Source organism: Odontomachus brunneus, unplaced genomic scaffold, assembly GCF_010583005.1.
Source record: "Odontomachus brunneus isolate Ranch 3 - 2012 unplaced genomic scaffold, Obru_v1 Obru_scaffold_029, whole genome shotgun sequence".
NCBI lineage: Eukaryota > Metazoa > Arthropoda > Insecta > Hymenoptera > Formicidae > Odontomachus > Odontomachus brunneus.
In genome coordinates, this window is record NW_022639479.1 from 285,971 (window position 1) to 307,169 (window position 21,199).

Consider the following 21,199-nt stretch of genomic DNA (forward strand, 5'->3'; position numbering starts at 1 on the left):
GGATGTGTGTGTATGTGTACATTAATATGTGCATTAAATATTTTCATCATTAGAAGGATATACTAATCGAGTGTTTACAAATATCTCTGCGCTTCTCAGAAATTCTTGACGACTCGAATTGTAATGGGATATATAACAAATATCGAATACCCGAAAACAAAAAGAATATCGCGAACAAAAAGATCTGAAATGTACAGCGAAGCGTAATGTTATATATTCTTTAAAATTGATATTCAAATGCTTCCTTGTGACCTTTAATATTCGAAGCACTTACGATAAATAAATCTTACAGATGCTCGACGAAAAATTAAATTATAATTTTTAATTTTCCATTGAAAGCAATGTAACTGTCATTATTAAGGGAGTATAATCTTTATTTATAATTAATTAATAGAAATATTTATAATTAATTTACAATAACAAATATTTTAATTCATATCCTCTTTACAATGAGCTACTGGCCCTAGCATCTAGAAAAGCTGGGAATTGATAGCATTTGTTCAAGATTATTATCATTATTACTGTCTAATCTACTAAATTTTTGTATGTACTTAAATATTGATTACGAAAACGTATAATGTTAGACATTAAGTCTTTGTGTGGTGCAAAAGCAGCGAAATAATTTTTGTTAACAATAGGTTCTACAATTACATTTAGGGCATGTTCAATAGCAAGCATGTCATTATCAACTTCTTCTTGGCATTTAGCACCTAAAATTAATGGACAAAGACAATTCCGTATTACTTTTATAGATTCGGACCATGTCTGTGTTTTATCAAGTTTTGCTTCAAATCCTACGATCAAATCTGGTATCTGATGACTTTTACTCGTTTGTATATAATCATGGTATAACATACAAATAGGATAAAATTTCATTTTTTTTCCTTTGTTCTGGCAGTCATTACAAATATTATGACCATAATTTTCCGTCCGTAATTCTGGTCCTATCATTATAATTCTTAGTTCACGCATTTCCGGTATAAGGTGTAACAAAACTTCCCAAGCCGGTAAACCATGTCTATCCACAGAGTTTGCGGCTATAATATGAATAACAACTAATTGCTGACGTAAAACATTAAAATTCTTATCGCCATATATCTTTTCGAATTCATAGTAGATTGACAATGGTCCTGAAAGGTAATCAGACAAGACATAATCCTTTATAAGACAATTTACGTCGTCTCTTGATATTAATACACATTTCATGTAAAATTCGAGCATCTCGTTTACACGTGTATCTCGTTTTACACTCGAAAGAAATTCATACGATATATCAGTCATTATGCCAGAAATAGTTTCGATATTTATATTCAGCAATAGCGTCAATAGCTCGCACGTGTTTCCATCATGTTCCTTGCGAAAAGCTTCTGCGTGTTCATTGCAAAAATTAACGGAAAAGCATTTTTGACAAGCTCGTAGTTTGGCCTGTTGATAACAAATAACACATGTTTTTGACCACATGATCATCTGTTTCACGTACATCTCTATTGGACTGCCAAAAGTCTCTTCGGCTGATTCCATAATAATTCTTCTGTTTACGATCCATATTTGCCAGCTGCCGTATCTGCGCGTGTCATTTTGCGGTTTTATTTTCAAAATCTGTGCTACAATTTTGCAAATATGCGCGTGTTCTTCATAGTGTAACATTTTATGATTGTAGTTGCAATAAGAAATCAAGCAGCACTCATCACATAGTATAAAATTACCTTTGTCTACCGCTTTGCAGACATGACAAATATTTGGATTGAAAAACTGATTATAATATTCAGCTCTCCGTGCTCCATGATACTCAAATACTTGTGTGTTTGAGTTCATATCGATGCGACCGTTTGATGAAGTTGCTGAGTAATTTCTATATAATATCACAAGAAATAATGCGAAACATGCGTGAACTGAATCTCAATAATAAGATTCTTTCAATTCTCGTTGTATGGATGTTCTTGCAACGATTGTTCGAAGGACAATAATAAAATGTTTATATGTTCTTGAGTGTCTCTTGGTCGGTTTCTGTTGTCAAATTAAAATGTAACCAATACAAGAGACAGAAACAAAAATATTTGTTTTTAGAATAGGTAATAGAATAGGTAACAGAATAGGTAATTCAAATGAATTTTGAACATATAGAGAAACACGTAATATAATGTAACAAATATTTTCAGACTAGACATGAGCGATATCGATACCGATTATAGCTTATAATCGATTATTTCTGTTCGATGTTCCATCTTTAGTACAGATATATACTATATATGAAGCATAAAATGAGTAGATATTACATTTACCGGCAGGAACACAAGAAACACAATGTATAACAATAAGAGAGATTTAAAATATTAAACAATAAGTCGAATATTATTTTTAAGATTTTTTTAAAGAAATATATTCTCATTATCTTTATATTTATTATCAGATATATGAAATGAGCTCCGCGAGATTACTTCCACCCTCAAATCGTATAAGAAAACACTTATAAAAAAATATATATATTTTTCTCACTTTTATCTGCTCGACATTATATCTAAATTTTATATAAACTGCTCAGCATCGTGTCCTGAATGGAGCCGCTAATTTTTGCGGATTCAAATTGAATTTATCGTAGTCAGAAATAGGGAAAGAAAATTTATGAAAAATATTTTTAAGTTACAAATTAGATAGACTATTACTTGCTCTTTTAGAGGTATTATTTACTCATCCATTGATATAGACCAAACCCTTCTCCTTTGCCTGTGTCAAAGCGATTGTCTTGGCCTCTCCCATGTCGTTGCCATTGACAATCATGTTCGCACCATAGTGCCGACACGCCGTAATCTTCATTATCGGAGCTACCACCGACGTCACCACCGTCACAGTTATCTGCAACTCTTTTCTGTGATAGGAACGAACCAGGGCGTGAATGCCCAAGGAGACCGATATCACACTTGTACGTTTCTGCTCGTCGTTGAGGTTGAGTAGAGCCTTTCAGGTACCATATTCCTTGAAACTACTGTAATTTGAAGGAAGTCTTTCTTAATGTAAAGGTCGATACCGACAGGCGTAATGTCTAAATAATTTAACTAATCTTAATCCTAGGTTCTAATGATTCCCATATTGGAATCAATCGTGTGATTTGATATTCACGATTTGAGATTTATTAAGAACAGCCGGACAATCGTTTCGCGTCACTTCACGTTCCCTGACAGACGTTGCAAACCAGAATTAGTACGACAACTGCTAGTAAAACATAGAATAAAGGAACGGTATATGAAGGTTTCTCACAGACGCGCTTGACCATTGGAGAAGTCACATGTATATACGGTATCTCCTAGTACTCTAATAACTTAAATTAATCAACACGCTTGCTATGAGCATCACATATGTATGACACACCGATTTCCTTCAAGAGACAAGCGTCACGTACATTAACAGCAATAAATTTTTCTTCCTTTCTTTCTATATCTACATAAACTCGAAATCTGTTTCTAGACTATCGTATAAAAATATAGCGTAGTCTACATGCAAACGAGGGTTTTTAAATTAATCGTGACAACAAATATTAACAAGAGTAAAATAACATTTTTCGATTAAAATAACGTGTTTTGATATTACACAATTTACAACACGTTATATACATATAACTCGTTTCTACAATCAACTTTCCCTAAGCTATAATCTGCAAAACATTTTCGTTAAAGTTGAAACGGAGGAATGATAACGGTAAGACAAGATAGGAAAGTGTTGAAGACCAATTTCTACTTACTTAATCAAATTCAACTTTTTATGTTTATTCTACTTCGAAGTATCTTCTCATTTTTCTCTATTAACGTTAAATACGTCTAATACTCATGTTCTTAAAGTCGAGTGTCGTCTCTTAGCCACATGTATTTCCGACTTGAGTGTCAAAAGGAAAACAAGTTCATTTGAATCAAATGTCTTGCGCACTTGTGATTCACGCCAATCATCTTTCGTTTTTCAAAGACGGACATGAATTTGAAGCAAGAGACGACACTCGACTTCAAGAACATGCATATTAGATATATTTAAGGTTAATAGAGAAAAATGAAAAGAGAAAGCATTTTTGAGGACCGATTTTTCAATGATAATTTAAACTTAGGCATCAACTTAAACTCTATTTAAACAAAATAAACTCATTATTAGAATAGAGTTTAAACTTGAATCCAAGTTTAAACTGCTATTGAAAAGTTGTCTTCGAGAGCGCTACCTTTTTATCATTATGCATGTTAAAACGTACTTAATCACTTAACGATTAAATATCTTTATTTACAAGATGAAAAATTAGCAGCTAGCGACGAAAGGATAAAGTATCCTAAAAAGTCTTTTACTGCTGAATTTTAACATGCATCTTACGTAAATTATTTGTCCACATAATCACTAATGACTGAATGTAACTCGTATTATGCGAGATGTTCTGTTTAAATCATTTGTGTTAAAATATCTGCGTGATACAAGGTATCCTACGAAAATATATCATAATTAAAAATTATAGAATCTTAAAAGAATCAGTCGAAGATAACGCCCGGCACAAAGCACTCATTGGAAAATATCTTTATTTATTTCAATTCCTGATTACTATTCATATTTGACGACAGCGTACAGGTATTATCGCTGCCAAAAACGACTTTGTAATAATTCTGATGGAGTAGATTCTTGAGATGTTCGACGTGCTCCCGATTCCTGGTCTCGCAGACAACCTTCAAATCCACGCTAAATATGTCGCACATTACCTAAGCCCTCTCATGCATGATGTCCTTTATGGAGACGACGACACCCGCCAGAGTCCTGCAGATCTCAGCAATACCACCTGGACGATCCAAGACTGTCACCGTGAATTTCAAGAGGCGGCCCTCTATTGCTAATCCACGCTCCAGGCACCTGCCCAAAACGGTTGTATCGATGTTGTCGCTGTACAATAGTAACGTCACTCTGATAAACAGAATTACAATATTACATTGCCAATTACAAATCCAACGTTGCACGCTGCGCTTTCAATTTTGGGAGATATTTGTTTCTCAAAAACAAATAATTACATTGACCTATATATATCATGTCTCCATATTATGTTCTTCTTTAAAGAAACTTATTAAATTTGAAGAGAATAATTTCCAAAAAGTTTCCACGTATAAATTACACATATGCATTTTACTTGACACATATATATACATATAAGTGTTTGTGGCTTTGAGAGTGTGTGTGTTTGTGTGTGTGTGTGTGTGTGTTAACTGTCACACTGAATTAACGTGTGAATCTCACTTGACACAAATTCTCGTTATGTCATGATAGCGAAATATTTTCTTGTTTTCGATATTCATCTAAATATTTAGCAAAATTATTCTTAATCAGATGAAAGCCTCACACACAAACGTGTGAGATTTCGTCTCGGCGAAAACTCACGAGTTACTTAAAAATCGAGTACTCGTATAACTTAATGCGCGATCGCATCATTCTAATTAATTTACAACATCAATTACTAATGAAACGATCTTGAAGAAAGTGACATTGAAAGTCACCTTTTTCAACTCACTTCTTTCCCTTGAGTTCGTCAAGCTGACCAGCCAATACCGCTGCTAAACCTATCGCTCCTGCTCCCTCGACAACGCATTTCTCGTTCTCGACCAACTTCAAGATCGCGATCGCAATCCATTCTTCTTTTACTATGACCATTTAATCGATCAACGAATCCATGGTAGCAAACGCATTATATCACACCATGGGACCGGCCAATCCATCGACGAAAGTAGACTATATGTGGCTGTAGGTTGGTTTACCGGCTTCGCGCGTCGCATAATAACTCGCGCACCTTTCCGATTCGACCTTTTAAAGTTCAAAAATGTTCGTTACTAATGTATTCATCTCAGACAACAAGAATCATTCCTTAAAATACTCGAGTTTGACACGTGGCACGAACGAAAAAGCGACCTAATATAATAAACCGATAATCAAGAAGTTGGAGAACAAAACCATGGACTTACCATAATCATGCAATTCGGATGAACTGTTTTAACAGATATCGCAACACCTGCTATTAATCCAGCGCCACCGACGGGAACCACTACGGCGTCGATGTCTGGCACTTGCTCGACGATCTCTAAGCCGAGAGTTCCTTAACCAGCTATAATATGTGAATGATCATATCTAATTAAAACAGAAAGAAACACTAAAGAGAAAAACGTCATACAATTATCGTCAATTTTGACACGAAAGTTCACCAAAATAAAGAAAAATACTGATCGTCTGTTAATTATCGCTATAATCATAATTATAATTATAACGATCACCTTCCTAGCAAAAGAGAGTCTAAAAAAAATGTTTCTCCCTGATATTAAGAAACGTTTGGGGTATATTATAAAAAAATAAAAATACAAGATATATACATCTCTACAAGTGTTTTCTTACATGTTTACTAGTTAGTACTTACCCTTTAAATTTAGCTCCATATATCTAATAGTCGTTGTAAGCGAATAAACCTTAAAAAATTGCGAGATATATAGAAAGATATTTCAAATATGTTGGGCTATTTAATGCGTTACTTTAATTAATTATCACTACCTACATAAATGTTATTATATAACTGTCATACATCACTATATGGTTACATAATATATATATATATATATATATATATATATATATATATATATATATGGGTGTGTGTGTGTGTACATTAATATGAGCATTAAATACTTTACTCATGAGAGGGAAATACTGATCGAGTATTTACAAATGTCTCTGCGCTTCTCAGAAATTCTTGACGACTCGGATTGTAATTGAATACGTAACAAATATCGAATATCCGATAACAAGAAGAATATGGCGAACAAAAAGATCCGAAATGTATAGCGGAAAGTAATGTTATATATTCTTTAAAATTGATATTCAAATGCCATCTTGTGTGACCTTTAATATTCGAAGCACTTACGGTAAATAAATCTTACTGATGCTCGACGAAGAATTAAATTATAATTTTTAATTTTCCATTAAAAGCAATGTAACAGTCATTAAGGAAGTATAATGTTTATTTGAGAAATTTATAATTAATTTACAATTACAAACATTTTAATTCATATCCTTTTTACAATGAACTGCTGGCCCTAGCAGCTAGGACCGGGAATTAATAGCTTTTGTTCAAGATCATTATCATCACTACTGTCTAAACCTACTAAATTTTTGTATGTACTTAAATATTGATTACGAAAACGTATAATACCAGACAGTAAGTCTTTGTGTGGTGCAAGACCAGCGAAATAATTTTTGTTAACAATAGGTTCTACAGTTATATTTAGTGCATTTTCAATAGCAATCATGTCATTATTAACTTCCTCTTGGCATTTTGCGCCTAAAATTAATGGACAAACGCAATTCCGTATTACTTTTATAGATTCGGACCATGTCTGTGTTTTATCAAGTTTCGCCTCAAATCCTACGATTAAATCTGGTATCTGATAACTTTTATTCGTTTGTACATAATCATGATATAACATACGAATAAGATAAAATTTTATTTTTTTTCCATTCTTTTGGCAGTCATTACAAATATTATGACCATAATTTTCCGTATGTAATTCTGGTCCTATCATTATAATTCTTAGTTCACGCATTTCCGATATAAGGTGTAACAAAACTTCCCAAGCCGGTAAACTATGTCTATCCACAGAGTTTGCGGCTATAATATGAATAAGAACAAATTGCTGATGTAAAACATTACAAGTCTTATTGCTATATATCTTTTCGAATTCATAGTAAATTGACAATGGTCCTGAAAGGTAATCAGACAAGACATAATCCTTTGCAAGCCAATTTACATCGTCTCTTGATATTAATACACATTCCATGTAAAATTCGAGCATCTCCTTTACACGTGTACCTCGTTTTACCCTCGAAAGAAATTCATACGATATATCAGTCATTGTGCCAGAAATAGTTTCGATATTTATATTCAGCAAACGCGTCAATAGTTCGCACGTGTATCCATCATGTTTCTTGCGAAAAGCTTCTGCGTGTTCATTGCAAAAATTAGCGGAAAAGCATTTTTGACAAGCTCGTAGTTCGGCCTGTTGATAACAAATAGCGCATGTTTTTGACCACATGATCATCTGTTTCACGTACATCTCTATTGGACTGCCAAAAGTCTCTTCGGCTGATGCCATAATAATTTTTCTTTTTACGAACCATATTTGCCAGCTGTCGTATCTGCGAGTGTCATTTTGCGGTTTTATTTCCAAAATCTGTGCTACAATTTTGCAAATATGCGCGTGTTCTTTGTAGTGTAGCATTTTATGATTGTTGTTGCAATAAGAAATCAAGCAGCACTCATCACATAGTATCAAATTACCTTGGTCTACTGCTTTGCAGACATGACAAATATTTGGATTGAAAAATTGATTATAATATTCAGCTCTTCGTGCTCCATTATATTTAAATACTTGTGTGTTTGGGTTCATATCGATGCGACCGTTCGATGAAGTTTCTGAGTAGTTTCTGTATAATATCACAAGAAATAATGTGAGAAATCCGTGAACTGAATCTCAATAATAAGATTCTTTCAATTCTCGTTGTATGGATGTTCTTGCAACGATTGTTCGAAGGACAATAATAAAATGTTTATATGTTCCTGAGTGTCTCTTGGTCGATTTCTCTTGTCAATTTAAAATGTAACCGATACAAGGGACAAAAACAAAAATATTTGTTTTCAAATAGAATAGGTAATTCGAATAAATTTTGAACATATAGAGAAACACGTAATATAATGTAACAAATTTGTACAGACTAGAGATGAGCGATACCGATACCGATTATAGCTTATAATCAAATATTTCTGTTCGATGTCCCATCTCTAGTACAGATATATACTATATATGAAGCATAAAATGAGTAGATATTACCATTTACCGACAGGAACACAAGAAACACAATGTATAACAATAAGAGAGATTTAAAATATTAAACAATAAGTCAAATATTATTTTTAAGATTTTTTTAAAGAAATATATTCTCATTATCTTTATATTCATTATCAGATATATGAAATGAGCTCCGCGAGATTGCTTCCACCCTCAAATTGTATAAGAAAACACTTATAAAAAAAAATATATATTTTTCTCACTTTTAGCTGCTCGACATTATATCTAAATTTTATATAAACTGCCGAGCATCGTGTCCTGAATAGAGCCGCTAATTTTTGTGGATTCAAATTTAATTTATCGTAGTCAGAAACAGGAAAAGAGAATTCATGAAAAATATTTTTAAGTTATAAGTTAGATAGACACTATTACTTGCTCTTTTAGAGGTATTATTTACTCATCCATTGATATAGACTAAACCCTTCTCCTTTGCCTGTGTCAAAGCGATTGCCTCTCCCATGTCGTTGCCATTGACAATCATGTTCGCACCGCCGACCGTACTGCCGACACGCCGTAATCTTCATTATCGGAGCTATCACCGACATCACCACCGTCACAGGTATCTGCAATTCTTTTCTGTGATAGCATCGAACCAGAGCGTGATTGCCCAAGGAGACCGATATTACACCTGTACGCTTCTGCTCGTCGTTGATGTGCAGTAGAGCGTTTCAGGTACCATATTCCTTGAAACTACTGTAATTTGAAGAAAGTCTTTCTTAATGTAAAGGCCCATACCGACAGGCGTAATGTCTAAATAATTTAACTAATCTTAATCCTAGGTTCTAATGATCATAAAAACCCATATTGGATTCAATCGTGTGATTTGATAGTCACGATTTGAGATTTATTAAGAACAGCCAGACAATCGTTTCGCGTTATTTCACGTTCCCTAACAGACGTTGCAAACCATAATTACAACAACTGCTAGTAAAACATAGAAAAAATGAACGGTATGTGAAAGTTTCTCACAGCCGCGCTTGACCATTGGCGAAGTCACATGTATATACGGTATTTCCTAGTACTCTAATAAATTAATCAACACGCTTGCTATGACCGTCACATATGTATGCCACACCGATTTCCTTCAAGAGACAAGCGTCACGTACATTAACAGCAATAAATTTTTCTTTCTTCCTTTCTATATCTATATAAACTCGAAATCTGTTTCTAGACTATCATATAAAAATATAGCGTAGTCTACATGCAAACGAGGGTTTTCAAATTAATCGTGACAACAAATCGTAACAAATGTTAAATAACATTTTTCGATTCAAATAACGTGTTTTGATATTACCCAATTTATAACACGTTATATACATCTAACTTGTTTCTACAATTATCGTCAACTTTCCTTAGCAATAATCTGCAAATCAGTTGCGTTAATGTTGAAACAGGGAAATGTTAACGGTAAGACAAAATAGGAAAGTGTTGAAGACCAATTTCTACTTACTTAATCAAATTCAACTTTTTATGTTTATTCTACTTCGAAGTATCTTCTCATTTTTCTCTATTAACGTTAAATACGTCTAATACTCATGTTCTTAAAGTCGAGTGTCGTCTCTTAGCCACATGTCTTTCCGACTTGAGTGTCAAAAGGAAAACAAGTTCATTTGAATCAAATGTCTTGTGCACTTGTGAATCACGCCAATCATCCATCGTTTTTCAAAGACGGACATGTATTTGAAACAAGAGACGACACTCGACTTCAAGAACATGCATATTAGATATATTTAAGGTTAATAGAGAAAAATGAAAAGAGAAAGCATTTTCGAGGACCGAAAATGCTTTTAAATGAATTTTTCTATGATAATTTAAACTTAGGCTTCAACATAAACCCTATTTAAACAAAACTTATTATTAGAATAGAGTTTAAACTTGAATCCAAGTTTAAACTGCTATTGAAAATTTGTCTTCGAAATCGCTAACTTTTTATCATGCTGCATGTTAAAACGTATTTAACCACTTAACGATTAAATATCTTTATTTACAAGATGAAAAATTGGCAGCTGGCGACGAGAAGATAAAGTATCCTAAAAAAGATTTTTACTACTGAATTTTAACATGCATCTTACGTAAATTATTCGTCCACATAGTCACTAATGGCTGAATGTAACTCGTATTATGCGAGATATTCTGTTTTAATCATTTGTGTTAAAATATCTGATACAAGGTATCCTACGAAAAGATATCATAATTAAAAATTATAGAATCTTAAAAGATTCAATCGACGATAACGCCCGACGCAAAACACCCACTGGAAAATATCTTTATTTATTTCAATTCCTGTTTACTATTCATATTTGACGACAGCGTACAGGTATTATCGCTGCCGAAAACGACTTTGTAATAATTCTGATGGAGTAGGTTCTTGAGTTGTTCGGCGTGCTCCCGATTCCTGGTCTCGCAGACAACCTTAACATCTACGCTAAATATGTCGGACATTATCCAAGCCCGCTCATGCATGATGTCCTTTATAGAGACGCCGATACTCGCCAGTGTCCTGCAGAGCTCAGCAATACCACCTGGACGGTCCGAGACTGTCACCGTGAATTTCAAGAGGCGGCCCTCTGTTGCTAATCCACGCTCCAGGCACCTGCCCAAAACGGTCGTGTCGATGTTGCCGCCGCACAATAGTAACGCCACTCTGATAAGCAGAATTACAATATTACATCGCCAATTACAAATCCAACGTTGCGCGCTGCGCTTTCAATTTTGGGAGATATTTATTTCCCAAAAACAAATAATTACATTGACCTATATATATATCATTATGTTTCAATATGTTACGTCCTGTAGGAGAACGCAACATAAAGAAAGCCTCACCTGTACTTATAGGTCGAAGAGCTAGTGAACGACCAGAAGGATCACTTTACTAGCCCGACGACGTACGGCGAGCGGTCCGATTTTATGTCAGAGAACTGAATCTCTTTACTCGGGACTGGACCTTGAGCGATAATAGGTGAGGACGGGCAAACAAAAGAAATTAATATTTCTTTATAAAAGAAAATTACATACGATTTATTTATATTTACAATGTGCTAGTGTGTGTGTGTATGAGTATGTGTGAGAGTGTAACGGGTGAGGATGAGCGTTAGTGTTCAGGATTATTGGAGGACATACCGATTTCAGAATTCTGGACGATAATTAATGTCCACCGGAATTATTGCAATTGAGTTTTCGACGAAGTAAAGATATGTCTGTCCGGAGTTATTTGAAACTGAGACACGGAAAACCGGATATTAAAACAGTTACAGTTAGTAAAACACTTACTGTTAGTGTGTACGAGGAGAGAAATGGATGGTTCTGGATCTCCTGAGATAGTTGCTTCCTTCGATTCTGATTCTTGAGATGATAGTCGTAGTAGGTAGTAATGATAATAATTACAGAAGTGATACTCGTAGTGGTAGCTATAGACGTCGTAATGATAATGAACTAATGCATACAGAAGTAATACTCCTGGACATCGTAATGACAGTACGCGTCGAAGTCATACGGATCGGACTTTTTATAGTTTCGGAAAATGGGAAATTTCGGGGATGGCGGTTACCGGATTCGTTGGAAATATCTTGCTTAGTAACAAGAAGGAGGCTCGGATTGGTGGGAAAAAAATAGTAATTCGGGAAATATTCGATCAGGCTATATATGGACATGCGTAATTGTAGCTGGTATGATTCATTATTCTTTCGTAAGACTCGAGATCTACGTGTTCCTTTTGTGTACTTAACTTTTATTACCCGATCGGATAAATAATCAATCTTTACGCAAGATACGTGAGGCCTTACGGGACGTAACAAATATTATGTTTTTTCTTTAAATAAACTAATTAAATTTGAAGAGAGTAATTTCCAAAAAAGATTCCACGTATAAATTACACATATACAATTTATTTGACATATATGTGTGTGTGTGTGTGCGTGCGTGTATGTTAACCGTCACGCTGAATTAACGTGTGAATCTCACCTGACACAAATTCTCGTTATGTCATGATAGCGAAATATTTTCTTGTTTTCGATATTCATCTAAATATTTAGCAAAATTATTCTTAATCAGATGAAAATCTTCACTCACAAACGTGTGAGTATTCGCAGAGGCGAAAACTCACACGTTACTTAAAAATCGAATACTCGTGTAACTTAATTCGCGATCACATCATTCTAATTAATTTACAACACCAATTACTAATGAAACGATCTCGAAGAAAGTGACATTGAAAGTCACCTTTTTCAACTCACTTTTTTCCCTTGAGTTCGTCGAGCTGACCAGCCAAGACCGCTGCTAAACCTGTCGCTCCTGCTCCCTCGACAACGCATTTCTCGTTCTCGACCAGCTTCAAGATCGCGATCGCAATCCATTCTTCTTTTACTATGACCATTTTATCGATCAACGAATCCACGGTGGCAAACGCATTATATCCCACCATGGGAACGGCCAATCCATCGGCGAGAGTAGACTGTATGGGGGTGTACGTTGGTTTACCGGCTTCGCGCGCCGCGTAATAACTCGCGCACCTTTCCGACTCGACCCCCTAAAGTTCAAGAACGTTCATTACTAATGTATTCATTTCAGGCAACAAGAATCGTTCCTTGAAATACTCGAGTTTGACACGAAAAAGCGACTTAATATAGTAAATTCATAATCAAGAAGAAGAAGGAGAACAAAACCATGGACTTACAATAATCATGCAATTCGGATGAATTGTTTTAACAGCTATCGCAACACCCGCTATTAATCCAGCGCCACCGACGGGAACCACTACAGCGTCGATGTCTGGCACTTGCTCGACGATCTCTAAGCCGAGAGTTCCTTGACCAGCTATAATATGTGGATGATCATATCTATTTAAAACAAAAAGAAACACTAAAGAGAAAAGCGTCTTACAATTATCGTCAATTATGAGATGAAAATTCACCAAAATAAAGAAAAATACTGATCGACCGATAATTATCGCTATAATTATAATTATAACGATCACCTTCCTTGCAAGAGAAAGTCTAAAAAAAATGTCTCTCCCTGATTTTAATAAACGTTTTGGATACATTATAAAAAAATAAAAATACAAGATATGTACATCTCTACAAGTGTTTTCTTATATGTTTACTAGTAAGTACTTACCTCTAAAATTTAGCTCCATATATCTAATAATCGTTGTAAGCGAATAAACCTTAAAAAATTGCGAGAAAGATATTTCAAAAATATTTGGCTACTTAATGCGTTACTTTAATTAATTATCACTGCCTACATAAATGTTATTATATGACTGTCATATATCACTATGTGGTTATATATATGAGTGTGTGTGTGTGTGTGTGTGTGTACATTAATATGTGCATTAAATACTTTACTCATGAGAAGGATATACTGATCGAGTGTTTACAAATATCTCTGCGTTTCCCAGAAATTCTTGACGATTCGAATTTTAATTGGATACGTAACAAATATCGAATATCCGATAACAAGAAGAATATCGCGAACAAAAAGATTTGAAATGTACAGCGGGAAGTAATGTTATATATTCATTAAAATTGATATTCAAATGCCTTCTTGTGTGATCTGTAATATTCGAAGCACTTACGATAAATAAATCTTACCGGTGCTCGACGAAAAATTAAATTATAATTTTTAATTTTCCAGTAAAAAATAATGTAACTGTCATTTAGGAAGTATAATCTTTATTTGAAATATTTATAAATAATTTACAATAACCAACATTTTAATTCATATCCTCTTTACGATGAGCTGCTGCCTTCCAGAGCCGGGAGATGGCCCGGGAGAGGGCCCATTTGTGCATCATCATTATCATCATCATCATCATCAATATTGTCAAAATTTTCTAAATTAGTGTACATAAGTAAATATTGATTACGAAAACGTATAATACCAGACATTAAGTCTTTGTGTGGTGCAAGACCAGCGAAATAATTTTTGTGATTAAGAATAGGTTCTAACTTTATATTTAGGATATTTTCAATAGCAATCATGTTATTATCCGCTTTCTCTTGGCATGTAGCGCCTAAAATTAATGGACAATCGCAATTCCGTATTACTTTTATAGATTCGGACCATGTCTGCGACTCATCAAGTTTCGCTTCAAATCCTACGATCAAATCTGGTATCTGATAACTTTTAATTGTTTGTATATAATCATGGTATAACATACAAATAGGATAAAATGTCATTCTTTTTCCTACGTTTTGGCAATCATTACAAATATTATGTTCATAATTTTCCGTCTGTAATTCTGGTCCTATCATTATAATTCTTAGTTCAAGCATTTCCGGTACAAGGTGTAACAAAACTTCCCAAGCCGGTAAACTATGTCTATCCACAGAGTTTGCGGCTATAATATGAATAAGAACAAATTGTTGGTGTAAAACATTACAAATCTTATTGCTATATATCTTTTCGAATTCATAGTAAATTGATAATGGTCCTGAAAGGTAATCAGACAAGACATAATCCTTTGCAAGCCAATTTACATCGTCTCTTGATATTAATACACATTCCATGTAAAATTCGAGCATCTCGTTTACACGTGTATCTCGTTTTACCCTCGAAAGAAATTCATACGATATATCAGTCATTGTGCCAGAAATAGTTTCGATATTTATATTCAGCAAACGCGTCAATAGTTCGCACGTGTTTCCATCATGTTTCTTGCGAAAAGCTTCTGCGTGTTCATTGCAAAAATTAGCGGAAAAGCATTTTTGACAAGCTCGTAGTTCGGCCTGTTGATAACAAATAGCGCATGTTTTTGACCACATGATCATCTGTTTCACGTACATCTCTATTGAACTGCCAAAAGTCTCTTCAGCTGATTCCATAATAATTTTTCTTTTTACGAACCATATTTGCCAGCTGCCGTATCTGCGCGTGTCATTTTGCGGTTTTATTTCCAAAATCTGTGCTACAATTTTGCAAATATGCGCGTGTTCTTTGTAGTGTAGCATTTTATGATTGTTGTTGCAATAAGAAATCAAGCAGCACTCATCACATAGTATCAAATTACCTTGGTCTACTGCTTTGCAGACATGACAAATATTTGGATTGAAAAATTGATTATAATATTCAGCTCTTCGTGCTCCATTATATTTAAATACTTGTGTGTTTGGGTTCATATCGATGCGACCGTTCGATGAAGTTTCTGAGTACTTTCTATATAATATCACAAGAAATAATGTGAGAAATCCGCGAACTGAATCTCAATAATAAGATTCTTTCAATCTCGTTGTATGGATGTTCTTGCAACGATTGTTCGAAGGACAATAATAAAATGTTTATATGTTCCTGAGTGTCTCTTGGTCGGTTTCTGTTGTCAATTTAAAATGTAACCGATACAAAGGACAGAAACAAAAATATTTGTTTTTGAATAGAATAGGTAATTCGAATAAATTTTGACGTAATATAATGTAACAAATATGTACAGACTAGAGCGATACCGATACCGGTTATAGCTTATAATCGATTATTTCTGTTCGATGTCCTATTTCTAGTACAGACATATACTATATATGAAGCACAAAATAAGTAGATATTATCATTTATCGGTAAGAACACAAGAAATACAATGTATAACAATAATAGAGTTTTAAAATATTAAACAATAAGTCGAATATTATTTTTAAGAATTTTTTTAAGAAATATAATCCTATTATCTATATATTCATTATCAGATATATGAAATGAGCTCCGCGAGATTGTTTCAACTCTCAAATCGTACAAGAAGACACTTATAAAAAAAAAATAAATATTTTTCTTTTGGTTGCTCGACATTATATCTAAAGTTTATAAAAACTGCCGGGCATGGTATTCAGACCTTTCCTAAAAAGAGCCGCTAATTTTTGCGGATAAATTCAAATTGAATTTATCGTAGGCAAAAATAGGAAAAGAGAATTCGTTAAAAATATTTTTTACTTATTTATAAGGTATTAGTTAGATAGACACTATTACTTGCTCTTTTAGAGGTATTATTTACTCACCCATTGATATAGACTAAGCCCTTCTCCTTTGCCTGTGTCAAAGCGATTTTCTTGGCCTCTCCCATGTCGTTGCCATCGACAATCACGTTCGCACCGTACTGCCGACACGCCGTAATCTTCATTATCGGAGCTACCACCGGCATCACCACCGTCACAGGTATCTGCAACTCTTTTCCGTGATAGCAAAGAGCCAGGGCGTGATTGCCCAAGGAGGCCGATATCACACCTGTACGCTTCTGCTCGTCGTTGAGGTACAGCAGAGCATTTCGGGCACCGCGTTCCTTGAAACTACCGGTAATTTGAAGGAAGTCTTTCTTCATGTAAAGGTCCATACCGGTGTCCGACAAGCGTGATTTCTAAATAATTTAACTAGTCTTAATCCTAGGATTTAATGATCATAGAAACCCATATTGGATTCCATCGTGTGATTTTGAGTTTTTTATTTTTCTTTTTTTGCATAGCTTAAGGTTAAATTTGTCGACTGCACTGAACTGTATGAGCAAAGAATTGAAACTTAAATATTCTTACCACACATGGTGTTCTGATAATTCCGGATTTTATCTTGATCGCTGCCAACATGATGTCCTCAAACCTAACTTTTTGCGGCTTATCCTTCATGCAGAAAGGGTCGATCAGTTCCATTCCTTCATCCTACAATACCAAAAGTGCATGCAACAACCACAATTTGTCTCACTCGATTTTAAACTAATTATTTAATCACAATTTTCTTTCTACGAGACGTTAAGATACGAAGTTATAAAATTATTAGCTGAAAATTATAAGATTCATATAAAAAATTTTAATCGCCATACGATGGAATGTGACTATCTGTGTGACTGTCGACATGAATGTTCTACATTGACAGTCGATTGTCTAATATACATTGTTTGATAATGAAACATGTAAGTGTTGAGATATTTTAAATCTAACGGAATATTTTACGAAAGCATTCAGCTGTATAATTATGAGAACTATTGGTAGAGTTTTTTTTTGTAAGTTTACTTTTGTATTTCTTACAATTGTTATATCTCTTGTATTTTTTATATTTATTTCATATTCCTGATCGAGATAACTTTTGCACTGTTTTCTTATACCATGCGATTCGCATATTTTGAATACTTGATATTCACTTGCGTGGATTGTACTTTCGTTTCTTTGCTATCAGAGATTATTCTCGTCGTTGAGAGTCAAAAGAGGTATTGTTTAACACTACGCGAGATTAACGTTAAAGATTAAAGCGCGAATTAACAATAATAGTTACATCGACCATCGGTGTTGGCGTGTGATCGACGTCCATCAGCTGCGATTCGAACTTTCCGGGCGCAAACACACTCTGGAAACTGGGTTTCTTGTTCAAGTCTCTCATAGCGGAATTCGGAGCGCGATTAGCTGGACGCACGACACGCGAAACACGAAACGTCTGCACATTTCTCCTGTCGAACGTATTTATTGCATCGACGGGACATGAACATCGTCCCATTAGTCATTATCGAGCCGACCTTCGAACCCTCTTTCGACACGAGACTGCTGGACGAGTTCGCGTGAATATTAGAAGCGTGTTCGCGTCGGCGGAATGCTCATCGATACCTGCCATTGTCGTAGCGCTCGATAGTAAAAATTGATAGAGCACAGTGAAAAATCTTTTCTGCTGCCTTAGTATCCCCCGCCTTAATAAATGTACATATAATTTAATATACACATATCCTACATTTCCAGTAAAAACAATTTCTGCACGATTCATCAAAATTTACAAACTTATTAATATACGAACCTAAAAAGAGAACATTGAGTATATTTTACCGGTTTATACTATCAAACACAAATGCGATGCGGCATAGAAAAATATGAATTTGTTTCAACATATAATTTCTATTCAGCGCGGGATTAAATCCCACGTAACTTCTCGTTCCTGACGTCACAAGCCATGTGACAACAATGATGAAAAAAACCCAAATTCTCCTTCTTCTGATTTTTCATATATTATTGCACATCGAATCTTCACTCTCACGTCGGCACGGCCCGGACTCTATACATAACAATTTAAGTAAGAAATCCGGAACATAGTCTTTGTCTTCGAAGTATTGGATGAGTATAAAAATTTTGATGGATTCCATAATAGAAAAATAGGTAATGTAATTTTATTAAAAATTAAATATCAGTAAACTATTTATTCACTCTACAAATAATCCTCATAGTTTTCTGTTATCTTTTGCCGATGTTTTGGCAGCATTTGTATGTCTCTATCATAAAAGGTAGCCGACTTCTCGTGTAAAACTAAAGAAAGTAATTTTATAGGTGAAAAGAAGAGAATTTTCTACCGGTCGAACTACTTTTTTAAACAATCATAGTCAGAATTCACAAAAATGTCGACACGATACGAATAACTGACAAATCATAAATAGTTTTATGCCAGATATTAAAGCATATATCTCGGCTTGTATACAGATTGTCACGGATGCAATGCCACGTAGCGTAAGAAAAATTGAACTTTGTAACGACGATCGATCGATAAGAAAATTAAACTAAAAAAGTAAAAAAAGAAAAACAAACCATAATCGCACTCGAACTCAAGACCGATTCTCCGTTATACGTGATGTAGTTCCGTTTAAACTGACAGACAACAAATTATGCGACACACTGCGGTTCAATCCGATACAGATATCCGCGATCAAAAGAAGAAGTGGTACATGAGAACCTGCTCGCTTCGCTCGTGACACGAAACTGATAACCCGCCAACTCTCGTCTTTGATAATGACCTATAGCGACGACTGGTACATATTTAACGATAGTAACTAGTCTCATCACGAAACATAGCAGATAATCCTGTCTCGAAAGAATGCGAGATCCGGTCTGATTCTATTTGATCTTCGATCAAGAAACGCAGGTGGTAGATGGGAAACAGTGTGACCTACCTCCGACGTATGCATAAATTCACGATAGTCGTCATCGGCAGCGCGTACTTCTGTCGCGCGTACCTTTTTGCCAGCCACGATAGCGTTGTTATCTGTGCCGCGTACTACGTGCGCGAGTGTAAACGAGCATCGTTATGCTTGCATCAGCATCAAAGGCAAATACGACAAGCAGAGCGCGGGGCACGTGCCAGCAGTTTTCAGAACGTGCCACACGTGTGTATGTGTGTGTATGTGTGTGTACGTCGGACTTGCCTTTATCGATGAGCAGAAGAAAAGGCAGCTTAGAAACGCCTAGATTCGCTTCCTGGCGATTCCAATTATCAGCATGCGCATCGTCTCTTCGTGGTCAACCTGACCTCTGCGTTTTTGATGACGATGCGCGTTATCACGCGCTCGCCGCGTTTTCTCAACAATTTAGGCACCTTATTGGATGGCTCATGCATTTGTGTTTATGAGAGGGAAAGAGAGAGAAGGGAAGCTTTAGAAAGACAAGCTCGAACATTTCCCGCGTGCCGCTCTTCTGATATAATCTTCCTTCATTGAGAGAAGTCATCATAAATTTTTAATTATTGTTATCTTTTTTATTGTTGTCGTGAAATTCGATTTTAAATCTAATGCCTCTGAAATGATATATGCGATACTCACATACACTGCAAGTGTGACATAATAGAAAGAGAGAGAGAGAAACTTCTTTTCTCCTTTTTTTCTCAGAGTTTGCTGTTTGCTGTTTGAATTGCCACGTATGTAGCCGAGAATGTGCTCAAACATGAGGATGAGCTCAGAGATGTGAGTTTATTTTCAATGTGAAACACTACGATTTTCCTTTAATTACTATTAAACATCATATCGCGAATCATGGCCTTATGCTTCATTAATTATTAAGCGCTGACTTTACAACTACACAACAATCGTTTCGCGTAAGGCGGTTTAATTGATCCAACGGCTTTCTAAGTTCACATGGAGCTTAAAAAGCTTGAGACAAAATCCTTCGTCTCCATTTGAATTTCGACTCTACTTGAGCTCAGAAACATGTTGTATCAATTAATCTCACGAATTTCAAAACACTGTGTGTATTCACACTGGAGCACAATATACTTTTCTTTAGGCGATAGGTTAACGAGTGTATGAAGTTGGCACCCCACTTTTTGAAATTTATAATTTTAAAAGTTGTTCCAGATTGTTCTGACTTTGTACCACATTGTTCCAAAGTGATATTGCTTCATTCAAAACGGTTTTCGAATAAAACAAAAAAATGATTTTTGAGCTGGCACTTTTCGAAAATCGAACATTCTGATACCGCAATAGATTGTTCTAGTTGTTCCGAACATTGTTCCAAAAGGACAAGTCCGTAAGTTGACTTATAAGTCCAAAAAATGAAAAAAATGTTTTTGACCTGGCACCCTATTTTTTGAAAATA

The 21,199-nt window shown here is 34.9% G+C and overlaps 3 protein-coding genes across 8 annotated transcripts in view; all 3 read right to left on the minus strand.

Annotated features, from left to right (window-relative positions):
* Positions 1-10: 10 nt before the first annotated feature.
* Positions 11-6,461, minus strand: LOC116843074. 5 transcript variants are annotated; one of them, XM_032813107.1, is made up of 5 exons: positions 5,967-6,461; positions 5,519-5,808; positions 4,592-4,920; positions 1,707-2,983; positions 11-1,564 (listed from the first exon to the last, which is right to left on the minus strand). In XM_032813107.1, the coding sequence occupies exon 5, from the start codon at positions 1,519-1,521 to the stop codon at positions 526-528; it is 996 nt and encodes a 331-aa protein (XP_032668998.1). In that variant the 5' UTR covers positions 1,522-1,564; positions 1,707-2,983; positions 4,592-4,920; positions 5,519-5,808; positions 5,967-6,461; the 3' UTR covers positions 11-525. The 5 variants fall into 5 exon arrangements, with proteins under 5 accessions (XP_032668998.1, XP_032668997.1, XP_032668995.1 ...); XM_032813106.1 differs by having other exon boundaries at positions 11-1,604; XM_032813104.1 differs by having other exon boundaries at positions 11-2,983; positions 5,967-6,129; positions 6,413-6,452.
* A 531-nt stretch (positions 6,462-6,992) lies between these two features.
* On the minus strand, positions 6,993-18,303 carry LOC116843069 (L-threonine ammonia-lyase-like). 2 transcript variants are annotated; one of them, XR_004377834.1, is made up of 7 exons: positions 18,132-18,303; positions 17,399-17,521; positions 16,871-17,226; positions 13,567-13,729; positions 13,127-13,419; positions 8,327-11,538; positions 6,993-8,224 (listed from the first exon to the last, which is right to left on the minus strand). XR_004377834.1 is itself a non-coding variant. In XM_032813096.1 (6 exons), the coding sequence occupies exons 1-6, from the start codon at positions 18,234-18,236 to the stop codon at positions 11,166-11,168; spliced, it is 1,413 nt and encodes a 470-aa protein (XP_032668987.1). In that variant the 5' UTR covers positions 18,237-18,303; the 3' UTR covers positions 6,993-11,165. The 2 variants fall into 2 exon arrangements, 1 of the variants encoding a protein (XP_032668987.1); XM_032813096.1 differs by having other exon boundaries at positions 6,993-11,538.
* Positions 18,304-20,089: 1,786 nt separating this feature from the next.
* The window catches only part of LOC116843067, a 56,002-nt gene continuing 54,892 nt past the window's right edge, over positions 20,090-21,199 (minus strand). Inside the window, exon 11 of the mRNA XM_032813093.1 lies at positions 20,090-20,679. The gene's annotated coding sequence lies outside the window, so the exon portion shown is untranslated. The remainder of the gene's footprint in view (positions 20,680-21,199) is intronic.

Bases quoted from the DNA above. Each gene is read 5' to 3' on its own strand.
- LOC116843069 (XM_032813096.1), bottom strand. From the start codon at position 18,236: ATGAGAGACTTGAACAAGAAACCCAGTTTCCAGAGTGTGTTTGCGCCC. The intron at 17,522-18,131 runs GTAACTATTATT...TTGGTATTGTAG, and splicing joins CGCCAACACCGATGGTCGAT to GATGAAGGAATGGAACTGAT. The intron at 13,730-16,870 runs GTGAGTAAATAA...TGTTTTAAATAG, and splicing joins GGCTTAGTCTATATCAATGG to ATATGATCATCCACATATTA.
- LOC116843074 (XM_032813103.1), bottom strand. From the start codon at position 1,815: ATGAACTCAAACACACAAGTATTTGAGTATCATGGAGCACGGAGAGCT.